The 22,771-nt window shown below is 39.0% G+C and overlaps 1 protein-coding gene and 1 pseudogene across 4 annotated transcripts; both read left to right on the plus strand.

The window, feature by feature from the left end:
• The first annotated feature begins 8,177 nt into the window (after positions 1–8,177).
• Positions 8,178–10,669, plus strand: LOC131311577 (probable 2-oxoglutarate-dependent dioxygenase AOP1; annotated as a pseudogene).
• A 3,042-nt stretch (positions 10,670–13,711) lies between these two features.
• LOC131311858 (uncharacterized) lies at positions 13,712–21,715 on the plus strand. Of its 4 annotated transcripts, none has more exons than XM_058339454.1 (9): positions 13,712–14,193; positions 15,196–15,639; positions 15,725–15,899; positions 16,393–16,690; positions 18,059–18,128; positions 19,286–19,376; positions 19,465–19,544; positions 19,660–19,957; positions 21,417–21,715. In XM_058339454.1, the coding sequence occupies exons 1-8, from the start codon at positions 14,110–14,112 to the stop codon at positions 19,936–19,938; spliced, it is 1,521 nt and encodes a 506-aa protein (XP_058195437.1). In that variant the 5' UTR covers positions 13,712–14,109; the 3' UTR covers positions 19,939–19,957; positions 21,417–21,715. The 4 variants fall into 4 exon arrangements, 3 of the variants coding, with proteins under 3 accessions (XP_058195437.1, XP_058195438.1, XP_058195439.1); XR_009195622.1 differs by having other exon boundaries at positions 13,783–14,193; positions 19,660–21,303; XM_058339455.1 differs by having other exon boundaries at positions 13,783–14,193; positions 15,728–15,899.
• The last annotated feature ends 1,056 nt before the right edge of the window (positions 21,716–22,771 follow it).

Here is a 22,771-nt window from a genome sequence, read left to right on the forward strand (position 1 = left end):
GTGGCCCCTAACCCTAGTTACAACAAAGAGCTTGTCGTAGAATTTTACAAAAACATGAAAATTCCGCCTGAGGAGGATGAGAAGAAGGATGATGCCAAGGTAACATCAAAAATTGGGAAGATTACTATCGAGGTGACTTCAGGGTTTATTGCACGGGTTTTGAATTACCGCCAACCACCCGCGGATGATGTGAATTATCCCGATGAGGAGTATGTGGCGGATGAGACCGTTGTTCAGGAATTGTACAAAAATCCTAGGGAGGCAAGTCTCCCTCATGTGCCGGGAAGGTTTAAGGAGGTATATCGGCTTGTCAATCAGCTAGTGCATCACAATTTCAATCCGAGGGGTACGGAGAACAAGCCGGATAGCTACGAAGGGGGGATGATTCACGCGTTCATGAATCCGAATGTGGTGTGTGACTGGGCAAAGGTTATATTTCAGGAGATGATTGATTTCAAAGCCAAGGCCCCAACCAACTCTAGATTGCCTTTTCCGTGTTTGGTGACCGTTATGTGTTTGGCTCAGAAGGTTCCCGCTTCCAAGTTTCCGGAGCGTGAAAAGCTCAATCCGGGGGATATTAACAGTTCCATACTCACCCGGAGTATCTCTCAGTCCCGACCTACTGCTGCTGCTGCCCCACGTGGGGAGTACTTGACCACTTTGCCACCAAAGGGTGCAAAGTCGGCTGCTTGGAACAAATTGCTGTTTTGCCAAGGGGTGGCCACTATGGGATGCCTGAAGAAACTGAAAAAGGAGACCCGAGCCAATGCAAGGAGGCAGCGGAAGATTGATCATAAGTTAGACTGGGTTCTGAGCCAAGGAGTGGGGCAAGCCAGTGAGCAATATGTGCCACCGCCCGAGGAGCCTGATGAGGACAGCGATGATTTTGCTGGGGATGAGCCAGTGTTTGTGGATGACGAGTAGAGTCGGTGGAGTAGTTGGAAATCCCTCAACTTGGTCGGGGTGCTTGGTGGTTGACAGCCCATCTTTTATCTTTTATTTCGTTGTTTTAGTTTAGTTTGGTTTAGTTTAACTCGGACTTAATAGTTTAGTAAGTTTTTGTTGAGGCCGGCATGTGGCCTATGACTTGGTAGTTGGAGTTGGAGGCGGCCAAGGGTAGTTGAACCAAGCTAGTTTATGGCCGCTATCCTATTTTGCTAACCGTTCTTTGATTTAAAACCAAGGTCAATATATGCTATAAAGCCCTTAGTAGATCTTTAATATGCCTTGATTCCATTTCGATTTATTGCCTGATAGCTAGTATATTTAGTTTGTGGCATGCTTTCTTTCGGCAATTTAGTTTTCAATCGTTTAGTCGTAAGTTCTGTTTAATGGTGCTCTCCACTTATAAGGCATGGTATTTTTGTTCCCCGTGCCTAATTCGAGCACTTTTCTTATGGGATATGGTTACATTGGTTGGAATTGGTTAAGTTATAGCTTCGTATCCGTCTTTTGTCTTTTGGCGCTCGGTTTGGATACTTGATTATAACTTGCTCAATATTTAGTTGATCGCTCAATTGTTGGCTGCGAGTTGTTTTGGAATAATTAAGTTGTTTTAACTCTTGCCAATTAGTTGCAGTTTGAGTAGGTGCCAAGTAGCTCTGTCGGAAGGATGGTCTGGCGTTCTTTATTTTTCTTTAGTTCCTATTTTGTTGCTAGGGACTAGCAACGCTCAAGTTGGGGGGTGTGATACGCACCTAAGATTGCTTGATCGTGGTGCTTAAGTCCGTTAGTTAGAAGTGCTTTTAGCTTTTATTGTCGTTTTTAGTCGATATTGCTCGTGAGGTAGTTTGTTTAGTGTTTCAGGCAAAACGCCCTTAAAAGGCGTGTTTTGGATGCAAAGTCAACCCCCAAGTTAATTCAAGACTCATCGCTCGGTGGAACTTGTGCCAAAGTGACCAAAGAACGAAGGCGAGGAGCATCGGGCAAGCCAACGGTCGTCGGGTGTCAAGTTTTGGAGGCTGGCCTGAAGACCAGAGATAAGCTCCCCGTATCGATACGGATTTTGGACCGTATCGATACGCGTTTGTTATCTTTCCAATCAGAGAGTCCCGTATCGATACGGCCATAATCTGTATCGATACGGGATTGTTACGGGAGATTGGCCTTTTCAGCTTAACGATGTGGTATCGATACTTTGCTTATTCTGTATCGATACGGAGAGCTTCCGACCAGATATTTTGCTACTTTTTGGACTTTCCATTTATGGAATACTTGCTACTTATAGTATGTTTTTAGATATTTGAGGAGAGAGAAACCCATTGTGTATAAATAGGGGTCTCCTCTCTCCCCTTTGTTATCTAGGTCTTTAATAGCTTTTAATTTTCCTCCATTAATGGTCTTTCAAGCTTTTCTAGTGTAATTCCTTAAGAACTCAAGTAAGTAATTCTCGTTTGTTAATTTCTCGTTTATTAAAGTTGTTCCTACGGACTAGATCTTTTATAATATCAAGTTTGTTTTCGTTTTCATCGGTTAAAAGTCATGTCTCGTTTTTATGCTTTCTTTCATGCTTTAGCTATGTGTGAGTAGTTGATAGGCCAAGTCTCGGGGTAATCTTTCCCGATGACTTAGGTGGTTATTTGGTTCTCAAACCTTCGGGCTTAAAATCTTGATTTTCGGAATTTCATTAATCTAGCCTTTTTGGTCTAAGCGAGGCGTGTTAACTCCTTGGTATGAAGCTTAGTCAAGCGGTCTTGGCAAGCGACATATTGAGGGCTCGTGGCCCCCTACGTGTTAGATACATTAGCAAAAATAGGTTGATTCAATTCCGGTTAATCACATCTTTTGATAAACATAGTCATTAAAGCTAAATTCTCCGGGCGTGAGCACGCGGTCGTGGCTCTCGCCTGAGTTATATTGAGAACCGGTAACATCCTTAGTCAAGGGTTAGACGATCCCTAGACTTGCCTCCTTTTAGTTTATTAAGCGTTATCCTAGTCAATTGCCTTGGCAATTTTCATCGTTTCAAAGCAAAACCAAGTTGGCCGTCTTAAACGCCACAATCCATCTTACAAAACCTACAATCCGATTAAGCTACATTCGAATTCTCTGTGGGTACGATCCCGGACTTCCGGATATTATGCTACCGACGACCTAGCCCTACGCTTGGGGTATTCAACCTTATATTTGGAGGCGAGGTTTGAAGGCGAAGCAAGTGGTGACTCTTTTTTCATTAAAAAACATCTCACTTTCGCAAGTGTAGTGGAATTATTGTAATATTGGAAACAAAAAGTTGAGAATGAAATATATACAAAATGTATTAAAGTGATTAAATAAAGAACAATTTAAGAAGTCAATAATAAAAAAAATACAAAATCTGAAAGGAAAAAAAAAAAAAAAAGAGTTGTCCTCAAGTGGCTCCGCCACTGCTCACCGTCCTCCCATTCGCACAACTCACTGGGGGAACAAAGGCACCCGCATAGGGTGGATAAGGTTCCGCTCAAGGAAGGAGCCTGTTGGTTTATAAAACACTAGTTTCAGTCTTTCATGTAGAGACAATCCTTGCCCAAAAGCTGTTTTAGGGGTCGTTCCATTTTTTTTCTAATTATCTTCTTTTTTTTAAAAGAAGATTTAGTAAGAAAGCGAACTGGGCCCGTGTTTAAAGGCCGGGTCCACCCTCTGATGTGAGACACTAGAAAAGAAAAGGACTTCACCAGCGTCGGTGATACGCACTCCGGATATGATGTTACAAATTGAACCGTTTGGGTGTCTGCCAAGAGGAAGCTGACCCCTTCCATCAACAACAGAAGTCTCGACTATGGCTATAATATTGGATATTGATTATTCCGCACTAACCTATATTTCCACAGCATCAAAATATTTTCCGAACATGTCGCTATAGTATACAATTCACGTGAAAATTAGCATAGACAATTAATTCAACTCGATCTGCAAACTGAACGGTTCTGATTTCAGAACCCAAGTGAGCCCCTACTTTGCGCGCAACAGCTACACGAGTTCAACCTGGAAAGTAACCCACCTGCCAAAATGGCACTGCAATAGGTCAAACCCACGTGGGTTCCATTTTGATATAGGAGAATGATACCCCACCGCAGTTCCCCCACCGAACAGCCCACCGCACGCACGCTGGGCCCACTCCGGCCACCGGACGGCCGATCCGATCCGTCCAAAAATTCTATAAAAAAAAACCGAGTGGGTCTCCGTGAAAATCAACGGCATCCGACATGCGTAAGTGCTCGAACCAATCTTCCATCTTTTAACGGCTCGGATCTCTATTTTTGGAAGTTCGGATCGAGCACTTACACATATCGGATGCCATTGATTTTCACAAAGACCCACTCGGTTTTTTTTTTTAGAATTTTTGGACGGATCGAATCGGCCGTCCGGTGGCCTGAATGGGCCCGGCGTGCGTGCGGTGGGCTGTTCGGTGGGGGAATTGCGGTGGGGGTATCATTCTCCTTTGATATACCAGCTTAACAAGAAACCAGATAATGGGTTAGTTGAAATGTGTCTTTTGAGGAGTACCTAGCTAGGACCCAATAAAGATTTGTATGTGTGTTATTTAATACTACTATATGTATTCAAGAGCACTTATAGTCTGTATCAATTGGGTAGGAGTGATTCAATTACCCAGTTCTCTTGAACTTAATTTAAATTTAAAAGTTTTGTCTTTATTTAAATTTTTTTCGCATTTATTAATTTTGCACCAAGCTTTTGTAGGTTATTGATTCATCTCGACGAGAGGAATCGGAAAAATATAATTTTGGCAATTTTACCCAAGTTGAGAAGTAACCACGTTTTAGCAAAAAAAATAACATTTTTGCGTTAAAAAATGGTTATTTCTCAAAATACTTGGATAAAAGTAAAAAAAAAATACTTTCCCGATTCCTCTCGTCGAGACGATTCAATAACCTACAAAAGTTTGGCACAAAATTAAAAAATGTGAAAAAAAATTCAAATAAAAACAAAACTCTCAAATTTAAGTTAAATTTAAATTAAATTCAAAAGAACAGGGCCTAAATTAGAGTACAATAATTAGAGCATCACTTTTGAATGTGTCAAACAAGATGATTCATTTCGGGGACTCACGTTGTGGTTTTTCTTTTTTTCTTCCTTTGTTTTTATTATATTGGCAGTATTTTGACTTGTGAATGTGTCATTGAATAAATTGTTTGAAATTGAGGGTAGCTGCATGCATGGTTTCACCTACCAGTCAGTCAGCACTCAGCCTGCTGTTCTGTCCTAACTATTGCAAGGTTAGTACTCATAGGCTCCGTTTGATAACAGTGATATAGATGGATGAGATGCGTAAGGAGATGAGATTAAGATTGAGATTGATAATGAGAAGAGATTGATAATGAATATGTTTGTTTGGGATGAGATTTGATGATTGGGTTATTAAGTATTATGTTTGTTTGAGATGAGATTGGTTTAATAGAAGAGATTAGTAATGAGAAGAGATTGGTAATGAGGAGAGGTTGGGATGAGATTACTAATACCATCTCCAAGAGGGTATTAGCAATACCCCCAAGTTGGGATCTTAGCAATCCCACCAGATTGACCATATTTGAGAAACCAAACAAGGTATTGATAATACCCCCACTTTACCAATCCAATCCCAACCCCTTGAAGGGTTATCAAACGGGGCCATAAAAAAGACTAGAAAATAAAATGAAAGGACCGTGAAACTGAGTTATATTTGGTAATTTTGATCGTCTTTTCTGAATTTTTTGTTATATTCACGTTTTATTTTTTAGATCAATCACCTGTCTTGCAAGAGGAGTCTAAAAAGAAAAACTTATAACCAAAAACAATAAAAAGTTCAAATAAAGATGACAGTATCGAACAGCTGGCATATTTTTGTCTATATTCTCATTCTATATGCAATTTTCTAACTTTGGTCTAGATTTTCATATTTTTTTTATTCCTCTCGTTAAAACGTGATCAAAATCCAAAATGAGACGAAAAAGTAAACAAAAAGTACGAAAAAAATAACAAAAAAATATACTAGATAAAAAATTTAGGAAAACTCACCCTAGTCGCCCCCCATTTTTTCCCTTTAACGTTGGATGCCAATTGTTCTGAAAGTACTATTGGGCGAGGTCCAATTTTGACAGAAAGTCCAGTACTTCTTCCGTCACAAATTGGATGTTAATCTTTGATATTCGTGTCAATTTTAATTCCTTATATCTTTCAATATGAATCTCAAAAAATATGCAATATGGATCTTGTTTGATAGTTCTCGATTAGTTTTATTATACAAAGTTTTCAAACTCATGAAAAATATTATAGATTGAAATATATAAATAATGAAAAATTACATGAGTTTCAAAAATTATAATTCTTTTTGGGACGGAGGAAGTACTATTTTGAGGCCCCATTCGACAAAATCAACTTATTCTTATTCTGATATCGATAAGAATTTGATCAACTCATTCAATTTTGCCCCGGCGAATTTAGGAACAAAAATCGATCACACCCTAGTTGAGATCAGAATGAGCTAACCTTTTGCCGAAACTTTGAAAACATATTCTGAACAAATCTCCGATTATTTGTTTTGGATTAGAAGGTGGACCTCACACAATCCGATGTACATTTGATAACAATAGGAGGGCTGTAAACGAGCCGAACTAAGCTTTGTCAAGTTCCAACTCTGATCGAGCCGAGTTTAGTTATTTACTAAACGAGCCTATTTAATCAAGTTGAGCCGCCCTTAACGAACCGAACTCTTGTCGAACGATCCAAGCTTCACTCGGCTCGTTTAGTGAAAACTCGAATTCAAACTTGGCTCATTTACCGAGCCGTACCAAATGTTAACGAGCCAAGACAAACTCGCAAGCTGTTCGGTTCGTTTATAGACCGAAGTGAGTGAGTTATATCACCAAGCCAACAGGCGACGCACGTTACCAACTTTGAAACACCGTGGGCCGCGTGGGGGCGCTCTACTATACCCATGTCCACCAAATGGGCCCAACGGATTTCTTTTCATGATGTGCGAGTTAGGAATTCACCATTGTCTTCTTCGATTTAAATTAACAGTAGCAATCAATAACAAAACAGATTTTGGCAGGACTTGCGCAAAGCTGCTACGAGACCCACGGGCACGCGGATTCACATATTGTATTTAAGCTGGTTTCTCATGGATCTATTCTTTTCTTTTCTTTTTATGAATAGTTTGGATCATCTGTGCAGGATCCGAAGTGGGCTCCTGTAGCCATCAGCTTCCCGTCGGTTTCTTTAGTTTTTTCGGGACTTCTATTAACGATTCTCCGTTTATTCTGAGAGCAAAATATGAGAACATGGGAATGACTTCGGTGTCCCATGTCATTTTGGAAACACCGTAACTTTTGACATAACAAAACTATTATAAGTATAACCAAAACCTATTACAAGCATAACAGAACCATTGCAAGGCATAACGAAAACCATAGCAAGGCATAACTTATTTGTTATGTCTTGGTTGGGTTTAGTTACGCCTTTGTTGATTTTTTAGATATTTCTTGATTATGCCTTGTTTGGATTTTGTTATGCTTGTAATTGATTTTAGTTATGCTCCTAATGATAAAATTATGCCAAAAATTACGGTATCTTCAAAATGACCGGGGTATGAAACTTTAGATGTTCTAGTAGAGTTAATCCCGACTATTCACCGGACCAAAACGAACATTAGCATACTGGACAGCAGCCGAACCCGAGCAATATTGATTAGGTATGGATCCCCATGCTTTGGAACTAGAAGTATATTTTTCCTTATTAAAAAAAACGCAATAAATGCCTTGTCAGTATCATTCAGTTCTTGAAAATTGCAAATCGCCGGAGAGGATCATGTCCGTTCTATACATTGAGGCCCTGTTTCTATTAACTTAAAATATTAAAAATTTAACGAATTGTACTATCGTGTGTTTATTGATAATAAAATTTCAATATTTTACCATCTCGTTTTTATTAATAAAAAATATCGATTAAATTTGTTTTTACTACAGTAATTTTATTCATAAATCTATCAACAATTTATTCATTACTAAAAACAATTTTACATTTTTCAATAATTTATTCACTGTCAAAAATACCTAACAAATAAAAATCTATAAATTTTTCGCTACCACGAATATCCCGACCTTGAGCCTCTTCCCAATTACCATCTCCCAATCCACACTGAAAACTCTCTCTCCCCCCTCTCTAGCTCTCTAGAGAGAGAGAGAGATGGCTGAGAACAAAATCCCAACTTTCAACGTATCCAACGAGGCACTAGGAGTCTAAGACTGCACAGAGAGGGTGAAGAATGGAAAACCACGGTCAACAGGGTAAGAGCAGCGTGCGAGACGCACGGGTGCTTCGTGGTGGAGCAGTGCGAGAGGATCCCAATCGAGGCACAAGACCAGCAGTTTCGGACAACGAAAGACATGTTCGATCTCCCTGAGGAAACCAAGCTTCTGTACAAAAGGCCAACTCCTAAAGATGGGGGTTACATTGTCAGTAACCCCTTTCATACCTTTGTATGAGAGCAGAGAGCTTTGGGGTTTATGGAGATGATGAAATCTGAGGTTTTGAGAAGTTTATGTGGCCCCAGGGGAAACCCGGATTCTGGTAATGATTCTATATCACTTTTTATAGGGGGATTCAAGGAGTTCCGAGTCAGTTTGCGCACAGCTCGAACTAATTTCTACAGCATCTCTCACAATTGTTTTCACACGATTATGCGTTGGCTGGGGTGGCCTGAGAGTTGCTTGCTATCAATGGAATAATGTTGTTTTGACTTAACTCCTTGTGAAAAAGCAACTTCTCCGTGAGGTTACAGGTTCTATTTCTACGGAGGCTAAATATTCCAAACCTTAGGACTACTAGAGATTATGCCCGGTCATTACCTTCGGGGTCTCGAAATTTGTCGAAGTGTACGCAAGCTGGCCCGAACATTTGGTTATCAAAAAATGTTGTTTTGACTTTCAATTGGTTTTTCGGTTGGACTTGGGTTCTTTCAGGTTTTGAAAATGGACTCTAGAGAAGTTGAAATGTCAGTGGAGTCCAACACGGGTTCATTATATATATTGATCAAAATCTTACATTTTGTTGTTCTCGATGGGTAAACGTCCGTATCGTAAATTAGATTAATAGGACATCAATATTTATTTTATTGAATCGCGTTATCTTGTAGAAAAAACGGACCGTAAGATCTTTGACCCTCTATTTTGTACTAGAAAAATGTGATTAGTGAGACTCTTATCAAAAGATTATTTCGCTCGGATGATCTATTTGTAGGGCTCTAAAAAAAAAAAAAAGTTCGAATATGATACGCTCAACGTGTCTCTCTAGTTCCCCCGAGTCGTTAACTAAGAGAAGCCAAGTCCTTTTCATTAACTAGATTCCTCAAACTCTAGCTTACTAGACTATAATAGCTCCTTTGGATGATAAGAATTGACAAAGGAAAGAAAAGAAATGAGAATCTTTTGCTTTTATAATTGCCAAGATAGTTAGCCACGCAGAGATTACATCGATCAGATATCAGTTGATATGATTTTGGATAAATGTGCTTCGATTAGAGTTACAATTTTTCTTTTCTTCAAACTACAATGTTGTTCTTGTACTTATGATGTCATAGCAAGGTTCAAACCTCCATAAACGCGAAGATGCTGGAGCTGAACCTGCTGCTGCTGAGAATGATTTTCGAGAGCTATGGCCTCGGATCCTACTACGACTCCAAGGCACTGGACAACAACATTGTTGGCCGTTTACGCGCCCACAAGTACAAACTTCCCAAGTAAGATCAAGATCCCATTGGCCTCAAGCCTCACATAGAGAAGACCTGTTTTGAGCATCGTATGCCAGAATTCGGTGCAAGGCCTTGAGGCTCTCTCTAGAGATGGAAACTGGTTCCTGATTGACATCCCCGGGGAGCATTTGTGGTCATTGTCGGCGATGCCCTTGAGGTACGTCTCTATTTCTATCTCTTCTCCTTCAACTTCTTCCATAACCTAAGTTTGGAGAATGTAAGATAAAATGGCCCTGTGAAAAATACGGTCTCAAAATCCGTAATAGAGTCTTGACCACAACGGCCGAATTGAGTATCTCGTTCATGGATAAGGATCCTTTGTCGCATAGTAGAAATAAGGCTTGAAACATATGCTAATTTTCATCTCAACTTGTTTTTTTTGATAACCTCATCTCTACTTGTTAATGATGCATGCAACCGAAAACAGGCTTGGAGCAACGGAAGACTTCATCTGGCGAGGCACAGGGTGGTGATGGCCGGCGACCAAGAGAGGTATTCGTGCAGCTTCTTTTCTATACCAAAAGATGGAATGAGCATTGAGGTGCCTCAAGAGCTCGTCGACAAAGAGAATCCTCTTCGCTATAGGCCTTTCGTTTACTCCGAATACCTTGCCAAACACCTTACCAATGTTAGCTTTGATGCACTTCAGGTTTATGCTGGTATTTAGTTCGAAAGCGATCATATCGGCTAGAGTATTGGTTACTTATGCAATAAGGTTGCTGACATTTTTATTTAGGGTTCATGAGATGATGATGTGAACTAATTCGATCGGACTTCGTTTTTTTCTTTTTTCTTTCTTTTCAAGTTTGAATAAATTGGGGTGAGAAGCATGAATCTGGCAGTATGATGAAAGATGTCCAGAGGTTTCATTCTCTCCTATATGTATTGACTATTATTGAGTCCATTATTTTCTTTTTGCTCAATAAGATATGGAATTCTTCTCTTTAGTAATTTGGAAATTCTTCATAATGGAGGAAGTTTGTTGTAGTGTGGAGTTTAATGCAATCTCTGATCAAACCGAAAGAGAAGAATTTAGCCCAAAAGGACAAGCAAATTGAGAATCTTAACCAATACTAGAGATATCGAACACAATTCTACAAAGCGAACGATTCTGATTACAATGACAGAATCTCGATTGAACCTACGTACTGAAAAACAACATAGAGGACCCTTGTCCGACTCAACCATAACATCTTCCAGAGAGCAGCAATTCTTTACCAATCCTAACTCACCCAGTTTCAAGTAGTGGTGGGGCCAAGATTTAGATCCATAGGTGGTGTTTTTTTTTCGAACAGCAAATTTTTTTTAATTAATCTTTGAAAATTACAAAGACTAAAAAGACAAGGAGAACGGTAACAAATTGTGCCAATTCCGAAACCTAATCCTTTGATTGGCAAGATGTCAACCAAGAAAGTACTCAAACGGACAGGCCCATACAACATATGAGACGAAGCCCGAACACCTAAAGGCCTAAAAGTCCAGATAACATGGAATGAACCCAAACAATATGCTGTTTATTTTTGTGTCCCCTTGTAATGCTAAATATTCTTTCGAAAAATATGAAGAGAAAGGCTAAATGTATAGCGAGTACAATAATGATATTTGGCTTTTGTTAACAATAAATAAAGGTTCGATTAAATTCTTATATGGTGGTTCTTCCTTCTAATGACTGGCATATTTTCCGCTTTAGACCTCGCCCGGACGATCACGCAACGAAACAGCCATCTTAACAAGAGCTGCTTGACACAAAGAATTGCAATTTTAGTTCTAATTGTCTATTTTCAATTGATCAGAAATCAAAATCAGTAATTATACCGGCACAGATTTTTCAACACAGACAGCCTGCACAGATGGAATTTGGACCCGTTTTGGGTCTCACAAAGATGATCGGAGCCGCTCATTTTGTTCAAAACATCTCGTTTAAGGTCCTCGTAAAAAATCAGCTCATTTGGATATCAATAAGAGGGTTTACGAAACATCCAACTTTGCTTCAGAAAACAGGCTATTTTCTGAAGCAAAGTTGGATGTTTCGTAAACCCCCTTACCGACATTCAAATAAGCTGATTTTTTACGGAGACCTTAAACAAGATGTTTTGAACAAAATGAACGGCTCCGATTATTTTTTTGAAACCCAAAATGGGTCCAAATTTCATCTGTACGGTACTGTTTGTTTTGAAAAATCTGTGCGTATAGCACAGTTGTCTTCTAAATCGCTGTTTTTCCATCATTTGTACGAAAAATTGATTATTGAAATACGATAAAGACCTAATTTATAAGTATAAAATAAAACTATTTACAAAACCGGAGGTGGCCCGTGCCACTCTACCCCTCCCATTAACTCCGTCCCTTGTGTTTTTGGGTCATGATCATCTCAACCAAAATCTCAAAAATTATTCCGATCAAAGATTCTCGTTGACATGGCAGCAACCCATAGCTGGAAAACTCCGTCCTATCTAGTTTAATTCATTCATTCATTCATCGTCAAAATATCAGAAGGACTTTTTTTTGTTTTGTTTAAGTTTGGAGTTTGAAGAGTGGCACCTGGTATTGAACTTACACGTCATTGATTTACGCGAAGAATTAATATCACTTGTTGACGGTGTTCACGTAATGATATCATCATATAAATTGATTATTTAACTGAACACCATTATAATTTACGCAAATAATATCACTTGATGTTCGTGTTCACGTAATAATATCATCATATAAATGGATTCTTTTGCTGAACACTATTATAACTTGATTTATGCAAAGAATATCACTTGATGTTGGTGTTCACGTAATAATATCATCATACAAATTAATTCTTTAACTGAACAGCATTATAAATTTATAACTTTTTGTAGATCAGTTCTCAAATCACTAAAATTAATAATTCAAAAGATATCGCAGATTTCTTGAGGTGTTTAGAATCATAAAAAATGAAGGACTAATTAGAGCGACAGGAATAATTATGACAACATGTTTCTTAATTTTTCGGTCATTCGCTAGATGGTGACAGCCTAATATTTTTAAAGATCAAAATTTTACTCCCTTCGATCCTTTTTAAATGTCCATTATAGTTCTGCGTGTCATTTTCAATTGTCAATATCTCTCAACGTATATTATTAAAAATATGCATTACGGATCTTGTTTGATTGATAGTATAAATTATTTCTACAAGACAGTAATTTTAGAAATATAAAGCATAATATACGTTGAAATATAAGTCATTAAAAATAACACGCAGAATCGTAATCAACTCTTAAAAAGAGACTGAAGAAGTAAATAATATGTTATTTCACGCGGCTTCAAAGTAATAGCATCAAATCAACCATTTCCAAAAAAGAGAGAGAGAGAGAGAGCATCAAATCAGAAAATTTGAAATAGCAGCAATAATGAAAGGAGATAATAGAGAGGATATATATATTTTTTCCTTTATGTCCATGCAATTTTTTTTTTTTCAATGCAACGATGCAACGGTTAAGGCACTCTCACGTAATAGAGATTTCATGTATGCTCACCCGACGCTCATACGAGAGAAACGTCACAAATATCTGTCGGTCGTATTGAAAGGTCTTATTCGTTTTAGGATTTGAATTTTGGACCATATCTCTGAGCACGGTTTTAATAATTTTTTTTTCTCTTCACTCATTATCCAAAATTAAAATCCAAAATTTTAAAACGAATAGGCCCTAAATGTCCCTCTCCAAGGAGAAATTTTTGGGTGCCGGGTGGGTACCACGTCACTCGGCCAACATGATGCCCGTGCAATACATCCGAGTTATCCAAAAGTGAATTGGACGGCCCAAATTAAAACACTTTATTCTCCTCTCACCCCAACACTCTCTCTCCTCTTTCTCTCTCCTTTCTCTCTTTCCAAATCTGAGTTATCTAAAATAGAAATAGATAGTCTGAATGAACCGAACAGATACCACGTGGTAACCGCTTGGCATTGAAAATCTTTTCCTCTTGCCTCTCCAAGTGGGGAAGGTTCTTTTTGTTTCACAAAAGAGAGAGAACAGCAGTGGCACGGTGGCACCCCACCCACCTTTTCTCTCTCTCTCTCTCTCTCTCTCACTCTCCAAGTGGGAAGGTTCTTTTTGTTTCAGAAAAAAGAGGGAAGAGAGGAAAAGGAAGTACTCCAACTATTCTTTTTTGCTTTTCTTGGTTCAGGTTTCAGGCCTCTCTCTCCCCAAGTGGCACTGCTCTCTTCTCTTCCTCTGTAACCTTTCTTCATTTGGGTTTGATTTGAAGTCGGAATTTTTGTGTTAAAATCCCACCAAAATTCTGTCAAATATACAACGGACTCACTGCTGCTGAGATTAATTAGGGTTCTGTACTGCCAATACCATATTGAGTGTTGTGGTGTGTAAATTCTTGTAATTTTTTGCATAGAAATGGAGGAAACTGGTGCTGTTCAACAAATAAACCAGCAAGCTCAAGAACAGGATGATTACCCTCACCAGTGTCATCATCATCAGGTATATTTTTCTGTCCCCCGTCCGGACGGCCGGTCCCTGCACAACTCTAAATATCCTCTACAATTGTAATATTCGTTTGTCAAGTTAATTTATAAAAGTTACTGTATAAGATTGGCCTTGCAATTCTCCCGGATGGAAAAAAGATTCTTAAAATAGTGTATATGTGCGGAAAAAACTCCATATAATTCTACAAGAGTGGTCGGTCGCGTGTGTGAAATAAAATGATGGCTACTACCCATATACACAACCTTGGACCTACAAAGTAACTATATGTAAGTATGGAATATCTGTAGAAGTTCACGTGCTTCGAGCCCCCGCTTTGTATAAATTCTCAGTCCGCCGTTGCCCCTATTCCATATTTGTACATATGAATATGCTTTTGTATGGATTTCAAAGGTGTATGTATTTATGCCACAATATACAAAGTTGATTTCTTTTATGTTGATGTTGGTTTTGTTTTTGTTTTTGTACATGATAACTTGCCTCTTGATCTACTACCGATAAAAATGTTTAGTTCTTGTGATCCTATGTCTTATTTGTGTGGAGGGAACTTTGTTTGAACCTCCGCTCCTCTTCCGTTAGAATGACAATTAAATCTTTTGGAACACAACATTCGCTCTTCACTTCGATCATATTCATGTTTGTTTTAATTTCTGCCTGCAAAACATTATTCTCTCATTTTCAGCTGGTTGTCCAAGCACCCAACTTCAGTTGTCAGTGCCAATTTGAACACTGAAGACAAATAGATTGATGATTTGATGTAATTGCTGTTATTTGTGACTCATTCATGAGCGATTGGATTGGATTGGATTGAAAGGATCAAAGAGGATTTTTTCAACCTTTTGGATGCTTTCCAATTTGTTCTCCGTACTCGTGGTTGTATAAAAATGCCACTATATAGCGAATAGTGATGTAGAGATGTCGTACCTGTCTCTCCAGGAATATGGATGATAACTGCAAAGGAGCTCCTAATGATGGGTTCTTGATTTTATTGGTTGGTAGGTGTGTAATCAGAAAGAAGAGAGTGAAGAATCGGCCTTAGTGCAACTGCAGTCCAGAAAGCCGAACCTATCCTCTCTTCAAATACCAGAAAGGTCCATGGAAAGTACATTGTCCAGTTTCATGAGAATTGATACTCCTTCTCATGGGCCTAGTCCTAGTTCTACCAGAGCAAGACTCCCCCCTAAACCGAATTCAGCCAAGTTGAAGCCGTCCGTGAGAAATCTGCTTCCGAAGGGAAGCTTTAGGGCTAAATACCTATCCCAGTGCGGTGAAGAGACAGTTCTTGATACCCCAGATGCTCCTATGTCGAATAAGCCTTCTACTTCTATGTCATTTCCTCTCAAGGCACAAAAATCAGCCCATTCTTTACCTGTGTCACCGGTTGCAAATTTAGGACTCCAATCTGCGGAGGAAAGGGATTTGGAGGGCCATTTTGAAATTTCTGTAAGTGTTGAGTTCATTTCGTACGCTGCTCTCTGTATTTGTTTGTAACTATAATAATAACTGTAAAACTTCCTGTTCTGCACAGAAGCTAGAAATTCAGCACCACATGATGCGATCATCTTCGGTTCCAGTAATTGTCAAAACCAGAAGCTTACGGCGAATGAATTCCGACGGGGGGTTGATCCGTGTAATTCCGGCAACACCTCATCCTGCAACCGTTGATGGTGCCTCACCAAAAAATGCCTCAGACACAGAAATTGGTATACACATGTTTGCTTCCTTCTTGTTGACATTTAAACTTAAAAAAGTGCAAATTTCTACCACCATTACTCATTAGCAATATAGCCCAAACCGCAAGAAAACCTTCAACATACTTTTGATCTCACAGAGTATTGCCAATTCAACTCTATCGCATTGGGAAATTGCAGCCGAATAGTATCTGGGTTTGAAGAATCCACCTCCACTTCAAATGCCAATCTTAGGGAAAACGAGTCTTTTACAGCACTCTGTCTTGTGATCGGCATATAGAGGCTTAATAATTTCACTGGCACTCTGTCTTTTATGTATGTTCTCCATCTCCAACTTTATTTGAGGATATCACTATTGGAGAACCATCAATCGACCTCAAAAGTGTCAAGGACAAGCCTCAATGCTAAGCCACTTGCATCAACCAAAACTTTTTTCCTGAGTTGTTTTTCCATTTGTTTATAAGTTATCTTGTCATTTACTTAATGCATCTTATGGCATTTACAGCCAGTGAAGACGCTGGGGAAGATATTCCCGAGGAAGAAGCCGTTTGCCGAATTTGTCTAGTCGAGCTTCGTGAAGGTGGTGAAACTCTAAAGATGCAGTGCAGCTGTAGAGGAGAGCTTGCACTTGCCCACCAGGAGTGTGCTGTGAAATGGTTTACCATTAAAGGAAACAAGACTTGTGATGTCTGCAAGCAGGATGTTAAAAACCTTCCAGTAATATTATTGAAAACACAATATCCTCAGACTTTGAGAAGACGTCCACCTGCTGCTCCGCAACAGAGGGAAGTCACTCATTGCAGGCAAGTTCAAGAGGCTCCGTAGGTTTTAAATCAACATATCATTGTCATTGTTTGCCTTGAAATCTACTTATTCTTTTTCCAGTGTGAATGTAAACTACTCGTAAACAGACAAGTTATTGACGGGAGAGGTTTCTATTTTTTATTTGAAGGAGTAAGAGAAAGGCTTTCTCACATCCCTCGAAGAAAATATTAGGAGTGTGTAACTTATTTATCAACAAATGCCACCCAGTACAAATAAATGTAGTGATAACATGCTAGGAAGTTAATGAGGGACTGCATTATTGAAACCATATCAGAGTTTCATGATGTCCCTTTCACAATTTTTCCTCTCTTTGTTAAGGGATGAACCTCGAGAAGTAGAGTGATAGCAGAGCATCTAGGGGCAGTGGAGACTAATGAGGTGTTTGGGTAAGATATAAAGCTGATGCTGAAGGAGAGGGAGGGAGGGATGAACCTGATGCTGAGAGAAAGACTTGAAAAAATACAGAGCCTTCAAAACTTAATGTGAATTTCTAGAAGTGCTGGTAGAAGAGAGGTAAACAAAGTACTTCTTAATGAGATTCACTAAGTGAGCTTCCGCGCATGTTATAGCGTCTAACAATTAAGGTTAAATGATCCATTGGTTGATAAAACATAACAAGAGGCCAATTACACCCAAGGGCAACCAAATCAAAGCTTTTTATCGCCCAATGAAGAGTTCAAAGTGACTTCTTAATCAACATAATAGTAGGACACTTGTATCAAGAATTTTTCATAGAATACTAAAAACCCTAGAATTATTTCCCTTGATACTGTTGATTGCTCACAACAGCTCGTGGCCAAGTTAAAATTCTTATGCAAATGCTTCAGGAGGCATTGTTACACCATTCAAAAGTTTCTCTTCACTTTCCAAAATGTATCACACTAATGTTTCAGATGGCAATTTTGACTTTACTAAGCAATATGGGGCAACTCACAGATCTCCGTAACCAATGTTGATTTTACTAAGCAATTTTGGCTTTACTAAGCAATATGTTCCAACATTAATGGGGTTGATCACGGGCATGAGTGGCAATGCTTCATTGGTCTCCTCTTTAAATGCTGTAAGAGTTATTCTCCATGTTGACGTCTTTCTGCCAGATGTAAGATATATACGTAGATGCTTTTTTAATCATTGGACTGTAGGAATAATATTAAGCTAATGTTGTCAAATATATCTTAAGAATTTGCGGTTCCCTACATGGAGCAAAAGCATGGTAGGATCTGAATATTAGCTGTCTGTTCTACTTCCGTACATGTCAACAATAATATTATAGGTTTTTATCATGTCCTTCAGGTGAATTTGAGTTGCGAATTCACATAGGTGTGTCTTACTTCCACGCTTGACAGGCCCCAGGATGTACCCATTCTTGTCATGGTCAGCATGCTTGCATATTTTTGCTTTATGGAGCAACTTCTGGTAATATTTTGATTTACTTATGTCACGTTTAAGTTTCATTTTGCTTGTCAGTAACAATTGTCCAACATTTTGCCTAGTTTTTTGGAAATTGATTTTTGCACTCCAAATTTACCATCTGCATTCTGCACTCCAAAAGTCGAGTGTGAAAATCAATTGCATATAGGGATTGATTTTTGCTTTCCACTTTTGGAGGGCGGATATTATATTTTGGAGTGCAAAAATCACTGTCCTAGTTTTTTTTGTTCGCTTCTCCAATTTACACCTGTTGGCATTGAGCATAACGAGTATACACCCTTTTTCTGTACAGTTCTTTGATAGGCTAATTTCGGTTGTAAGGCTGCCCAGGGGTGTAGTTTAGTGTACTTCCTTTACACCATTTGGCACTTGGCTTTAATAGTGTGCACCAATGAAACATGTATTTGCTCAATGTTGTTGGTGGACACAAGAATTTCTTGGACCTTCATGTCCCAAATCAAGTGTAATTTTTGAAATGAGAAAACACTTAGAGGTTAATTTACAGCTTCCCGTCCAATTAGAAAACACTGAAAGGTAATTTGCTCAAATGGTACTGATATTGAGGAGAGTCTGCATAAGCTTACGTATTACCCTCCCTAGGATTAGAGGCATGAAATCTGTCTTTGGAAGTCAACATGTTACACTCACACTCACACACAAGCTCTCTATCTCACACACATAGTATATTAGGCATGAAATCCGTCTTTGGAAGTCAACATGTCACACTCACACACAAACTCTCTCTCACACACACATAGTATATTAACTCATACAAATAAGGGGGGGGGGGGGGGGGGGGGGGGGGGAGAGAGAGAGAGAGAGAGATCAACTTGTTGCTATTAGAGATCAAATTGCCAAGCTTCGCCGACTGAAGTTGCATGTGGTGACATATGTAGATGTCTTTTGTTGATTAGATAACGACTGTCTTGAAGGTAAAGAAGCATTAACCAGTAATCTAGGAAAAGACCCAGCAACTTGTTTAAGAAATTTCCTCATGCATTAAAGATTTGCCTGCATGTTACTTCTTACATCTGTGAGCACTGTATCATCTTTTAATTTGATCATAGATGTAGTATGTTTTTTCCCTTTCGGTCATGATGGTCCAAGAAGTTTGATTTGAGATTGTCATACTAATGGAGCAGGTATCTGATGTAGGACCTCGTGCTCTTGCTATCTGCTTAGTTTTCTCTTGTGTTTTAGGTCTCCTTTCTTCCATGATAACTTCTATTATGGGTAAGTTTTATTTTATTCTATGATCTATGTTTTGTTTTTTATCCCCAAGCAAACATGAACCCAAACTGCTGTCATGTTGCATTTGCAGTGAGCAAGAGTTACATATGGGCTTATGCTTCATTCCAGTTTGTAATTGTTATCTTGTTTGCTCATGTATTTTATAACCTGGTAGGTGGGGGCCACTTTCTTTTTTCATGTCATTTTTCTACTTGATTTTGATAACTCTATTCACTTTTAGGTGGGACGGGTGAATTTATGCTCTTTTGCACTTGTCTATGTGCAGCTCAATGTAAATTCAATCCTCACCGTACTCCTTTCCTCCTTCACTGGTTTTGGCATTGCAATCACCACAAATGCACTTATTGTGGAGTTCTTGAGATGGAGGGTGAGACAAAATCCCTTGCAGCATATTAGTGGTGTCACTCAGCAACACCACCACCGCAGCCTGCACCAATATCGCCAACGGCATCAACCACAACAGCAACAACAATCAGTAGAAAATCTTCCCGTGGAGCCCACAGATGGTGCTGAACTGCTAGAAGTGAGGATCCAGACCACATAATATAGTAGATGATGATTTGGTACTTCACTGTTACTTCCCTTTACTTTTTGCTTAGTGTATGAAAACTTTTAATGTTAGTAGAATAAGATCTTACAAAGTGGTTATGTCCACATGCCACTAGAGTGCCTTACAAGATTTGGCTATATATAACGGTCAGAAGATATTTGACTGTACATTGGTGGGTTTAACCTGCATCTAGACAAATTATTAGTCCGTGAATGAGTGTCTTATAATTACTAAAGAGCGGAACACAACAAATATATGTTACATGAAGACTCAAACACACAAGAGTTAGTCCTCAACTCACTCTAGGAATACTCTCTAACTTTGGACACCTCAGTTGCTCTCTAGACTTGGAGTCTCTCTTTCTTACATGCATACATAAGGAGACTCTATCCCCACAAATTTTTGTACATACATCTCTAGAACAAAGGTTCTAGAAGTTTCTAGAAAGGCCCATAAGCTTCCATCATGTTCTGGAACATTCTAGTAGAACCTAGAAGGTTTTGGCATAGTCCAAAGTATTTCGGAAGAGTTGGAAGACTCTAGCAAAGTCTTGAAGCTTTTGGAGGATTCTAGTCAAATCTACAGGCTTCCATAGTTGTCAAAGGTGAAAGGTGCACCGATGCACAAAGTCTTGTTGAGCCCGAGTCGAGAGGTGCAAGGCGAGGCGCATGCCTTTTTGAAGCGAGGTGCACCTATGCGGAATGAAATAGGAAAAATAGCATACACTAATATTTCAAATAATAAACACTAAGCCAATGAGTTTTAGAAAGCATACCACCCAAAAGATACATAAAAACATCAACAAATGTCAAATAATAACCGATTGTCGCATAGAGAAGAACTAAAACGTCAAAATCAACAAAAAGACAAGCATCCAACAGTTCAAATAAAATCAAAGCAAGTAGTTATCCTAATTGGACTCAACCATCCTAAGATCAAGAGAGTTGAGAAAGGTCGAGAGAGTCGAGACCAAAGGTCGAGATTGATAGAGTTGGGAGAGGTCAAGATCGAGAGTTAGTCCAGTCAATTACTGTTAGTTGTGAACAGCCAATCCCATGTTCTGCTTGTTTGCTGCACTTTAATAGAGAGAAACGACTGCGGTAATATGTTTTAACCTACATCAAGTCGATCCAACAGTTGTGATCTAAATTTAAAGAGGCGCGCAACACTGTGCCTCTGCGCCTTTTGCGAATTGTTTGCGCCTCTTTCAATGCGCTGCACCTCTCCTCATGCGAATCAGAGCACCTGCGCCTCGTGCCTAAGCGCGCCTCAAGGCACACCTTTGACAACTATGGATGCTTCCAGAAATATTTGGAAGTTTCCAATGACATCCGCAAGACTCCAGAAAATTCACGAGAGGTGGTGATGATCTTTAGCAACTACTGTATATACTGATTGCCAAGTGTGTTCAGGACATGGGGTTATGATTCATTTTTATTTGTATGATTTTATTTTTATTTTTTTCTGCACAGATTGTATCGGAGGGCTACTGTGGAAACTATTTCGACCCGGAAACCTTATTACTTTGATAATCAACAATGCGCGAGTTGACATCATGCTAAAATTCTGCTCATTACCTCTGTGCATATGAATTGAGATACGGCTAAGTGCAACACTGAGCTTGTAGACCGAGTCCTTGACTCCTAGTGATATGATGATGTTGTAAGCACAACTCAGAGAACGCCTTGAAGGCTACGAAAACTAGCTGAGCTGAAAGAAGTTATACTACTTGTGCAATTGATGCTATTGTAATGAAACATTCTTCCAGGTTCATGTTTCTGTTGCTCCACTTCTGGAATTTTCCTTGTGTGTTTTTCTTCTAACCGAAAAGGTCATAATGTTATACACCCATTCAGTAATGTGGGATTGCGTTTCTTAACAGCGAGAAACCTAATCTAATCTTAGGAGGTGGAGAATGAGATCCCACGACGAGAATCGAGCCCGGACCTAATCTTAGTAATTCTTTTTTGAGTAATTCTTTGTTCTCCCACATCTGGATGCTAGTATTTGGGTAATTCTTTTTTTGGCGTGTGAAACAACTGTGTGAGGAGATGTAGGGAATAGTTTGAGGTACCGATCAAGGGTTGTTGATCTATAATCTTCTATACAGGCGCTCGAGTTGGCTTACAAGTGTGGGTTTCACAAAAATATTTTCTCCAAAAAAACATTTTGGAGAAAAATGATATTGGAATTGAAAGGTGGAGAGATCTGAGAATGTTGAAATTGAACGTGGGTCAAGATTGATGATTGCGAAAACTAAGCAGTGAGAATTGGAAAATAACTTACAGAAGATTTAAGGGTAAGTTATTTTCATTCAATTAACGGAAAATGTTTTATATGTAAAATATTTTTCTCATTTTTTACACAACAAAACACCGAAAAATAGGTAAAACATTTTACAGGAAAACATTTTACACCCAAACAAACGGAACCATACTTGCATGGTGAGAAAAATTATATAGTGTCCAGGACAAAAACTGTTAAGGACAGTTGCTTGAGTTGCTTTATAATTATGATAAATTGTTTGAGACATCTACGTGAGAGAAGCCCAACCCCATCCGACCCAAGACTTCCAAATTGAGCATACGGCTACAAGAGATTCACCAAGCTATTCACGAGCAACTTGAGGCTCACCTTGTTACGGCTCAACTCATTAGTAAACAAGCAAGCCTGAGTTACCTCTAACTCAACTCAATTCTAAACTCCTCTAATTCAACTCAATTCTAAAAGCTCAGCTCGTTTGTGGTGACTAGGCTCTTTTATGAAGTCTTATTTAATAAAATGAACCGAACTCGAACACTTCAATAATAAAAGAGCTGAGCTCAAG

This window comes from Rhododendron vialii, chromosome 12a (assembly GCF_030253575.1).
Source record: "Rhododendron vialii isolate Sample 1 chromosome 12a, ASM3025357v1".
Classification (NCBI taxonomy): Eukaryota; Viridiplantae; Streptophyta; class Magnoliopsida; order Ericales; family Ericaceae; genus Rhododendron; species Rhododendron vialii.

Coding starts and splice junctions, on each gene's coding strand:
- LOC131311858 (XM_058339454.1), top strand. CDS start 14,110: ATGGAGGAAACTGGTGCTGTTCAACAAATAAACCAGCAAGCTCAAGAA. Junction 15,900..16,392: donor TGCCTCAGACACAGAAATTG/GTATACACATGT, acceptor TGGCATTTACAG/CCAGTGAAGACGCTGGGGAA. Junction 16,691..18,058: donor AGGGAAGTCACTCATTGCAG/GCAAGTTCAAGA, acceptor CACGCTTGACAG/GCCCCAGGATGTACCCATTC.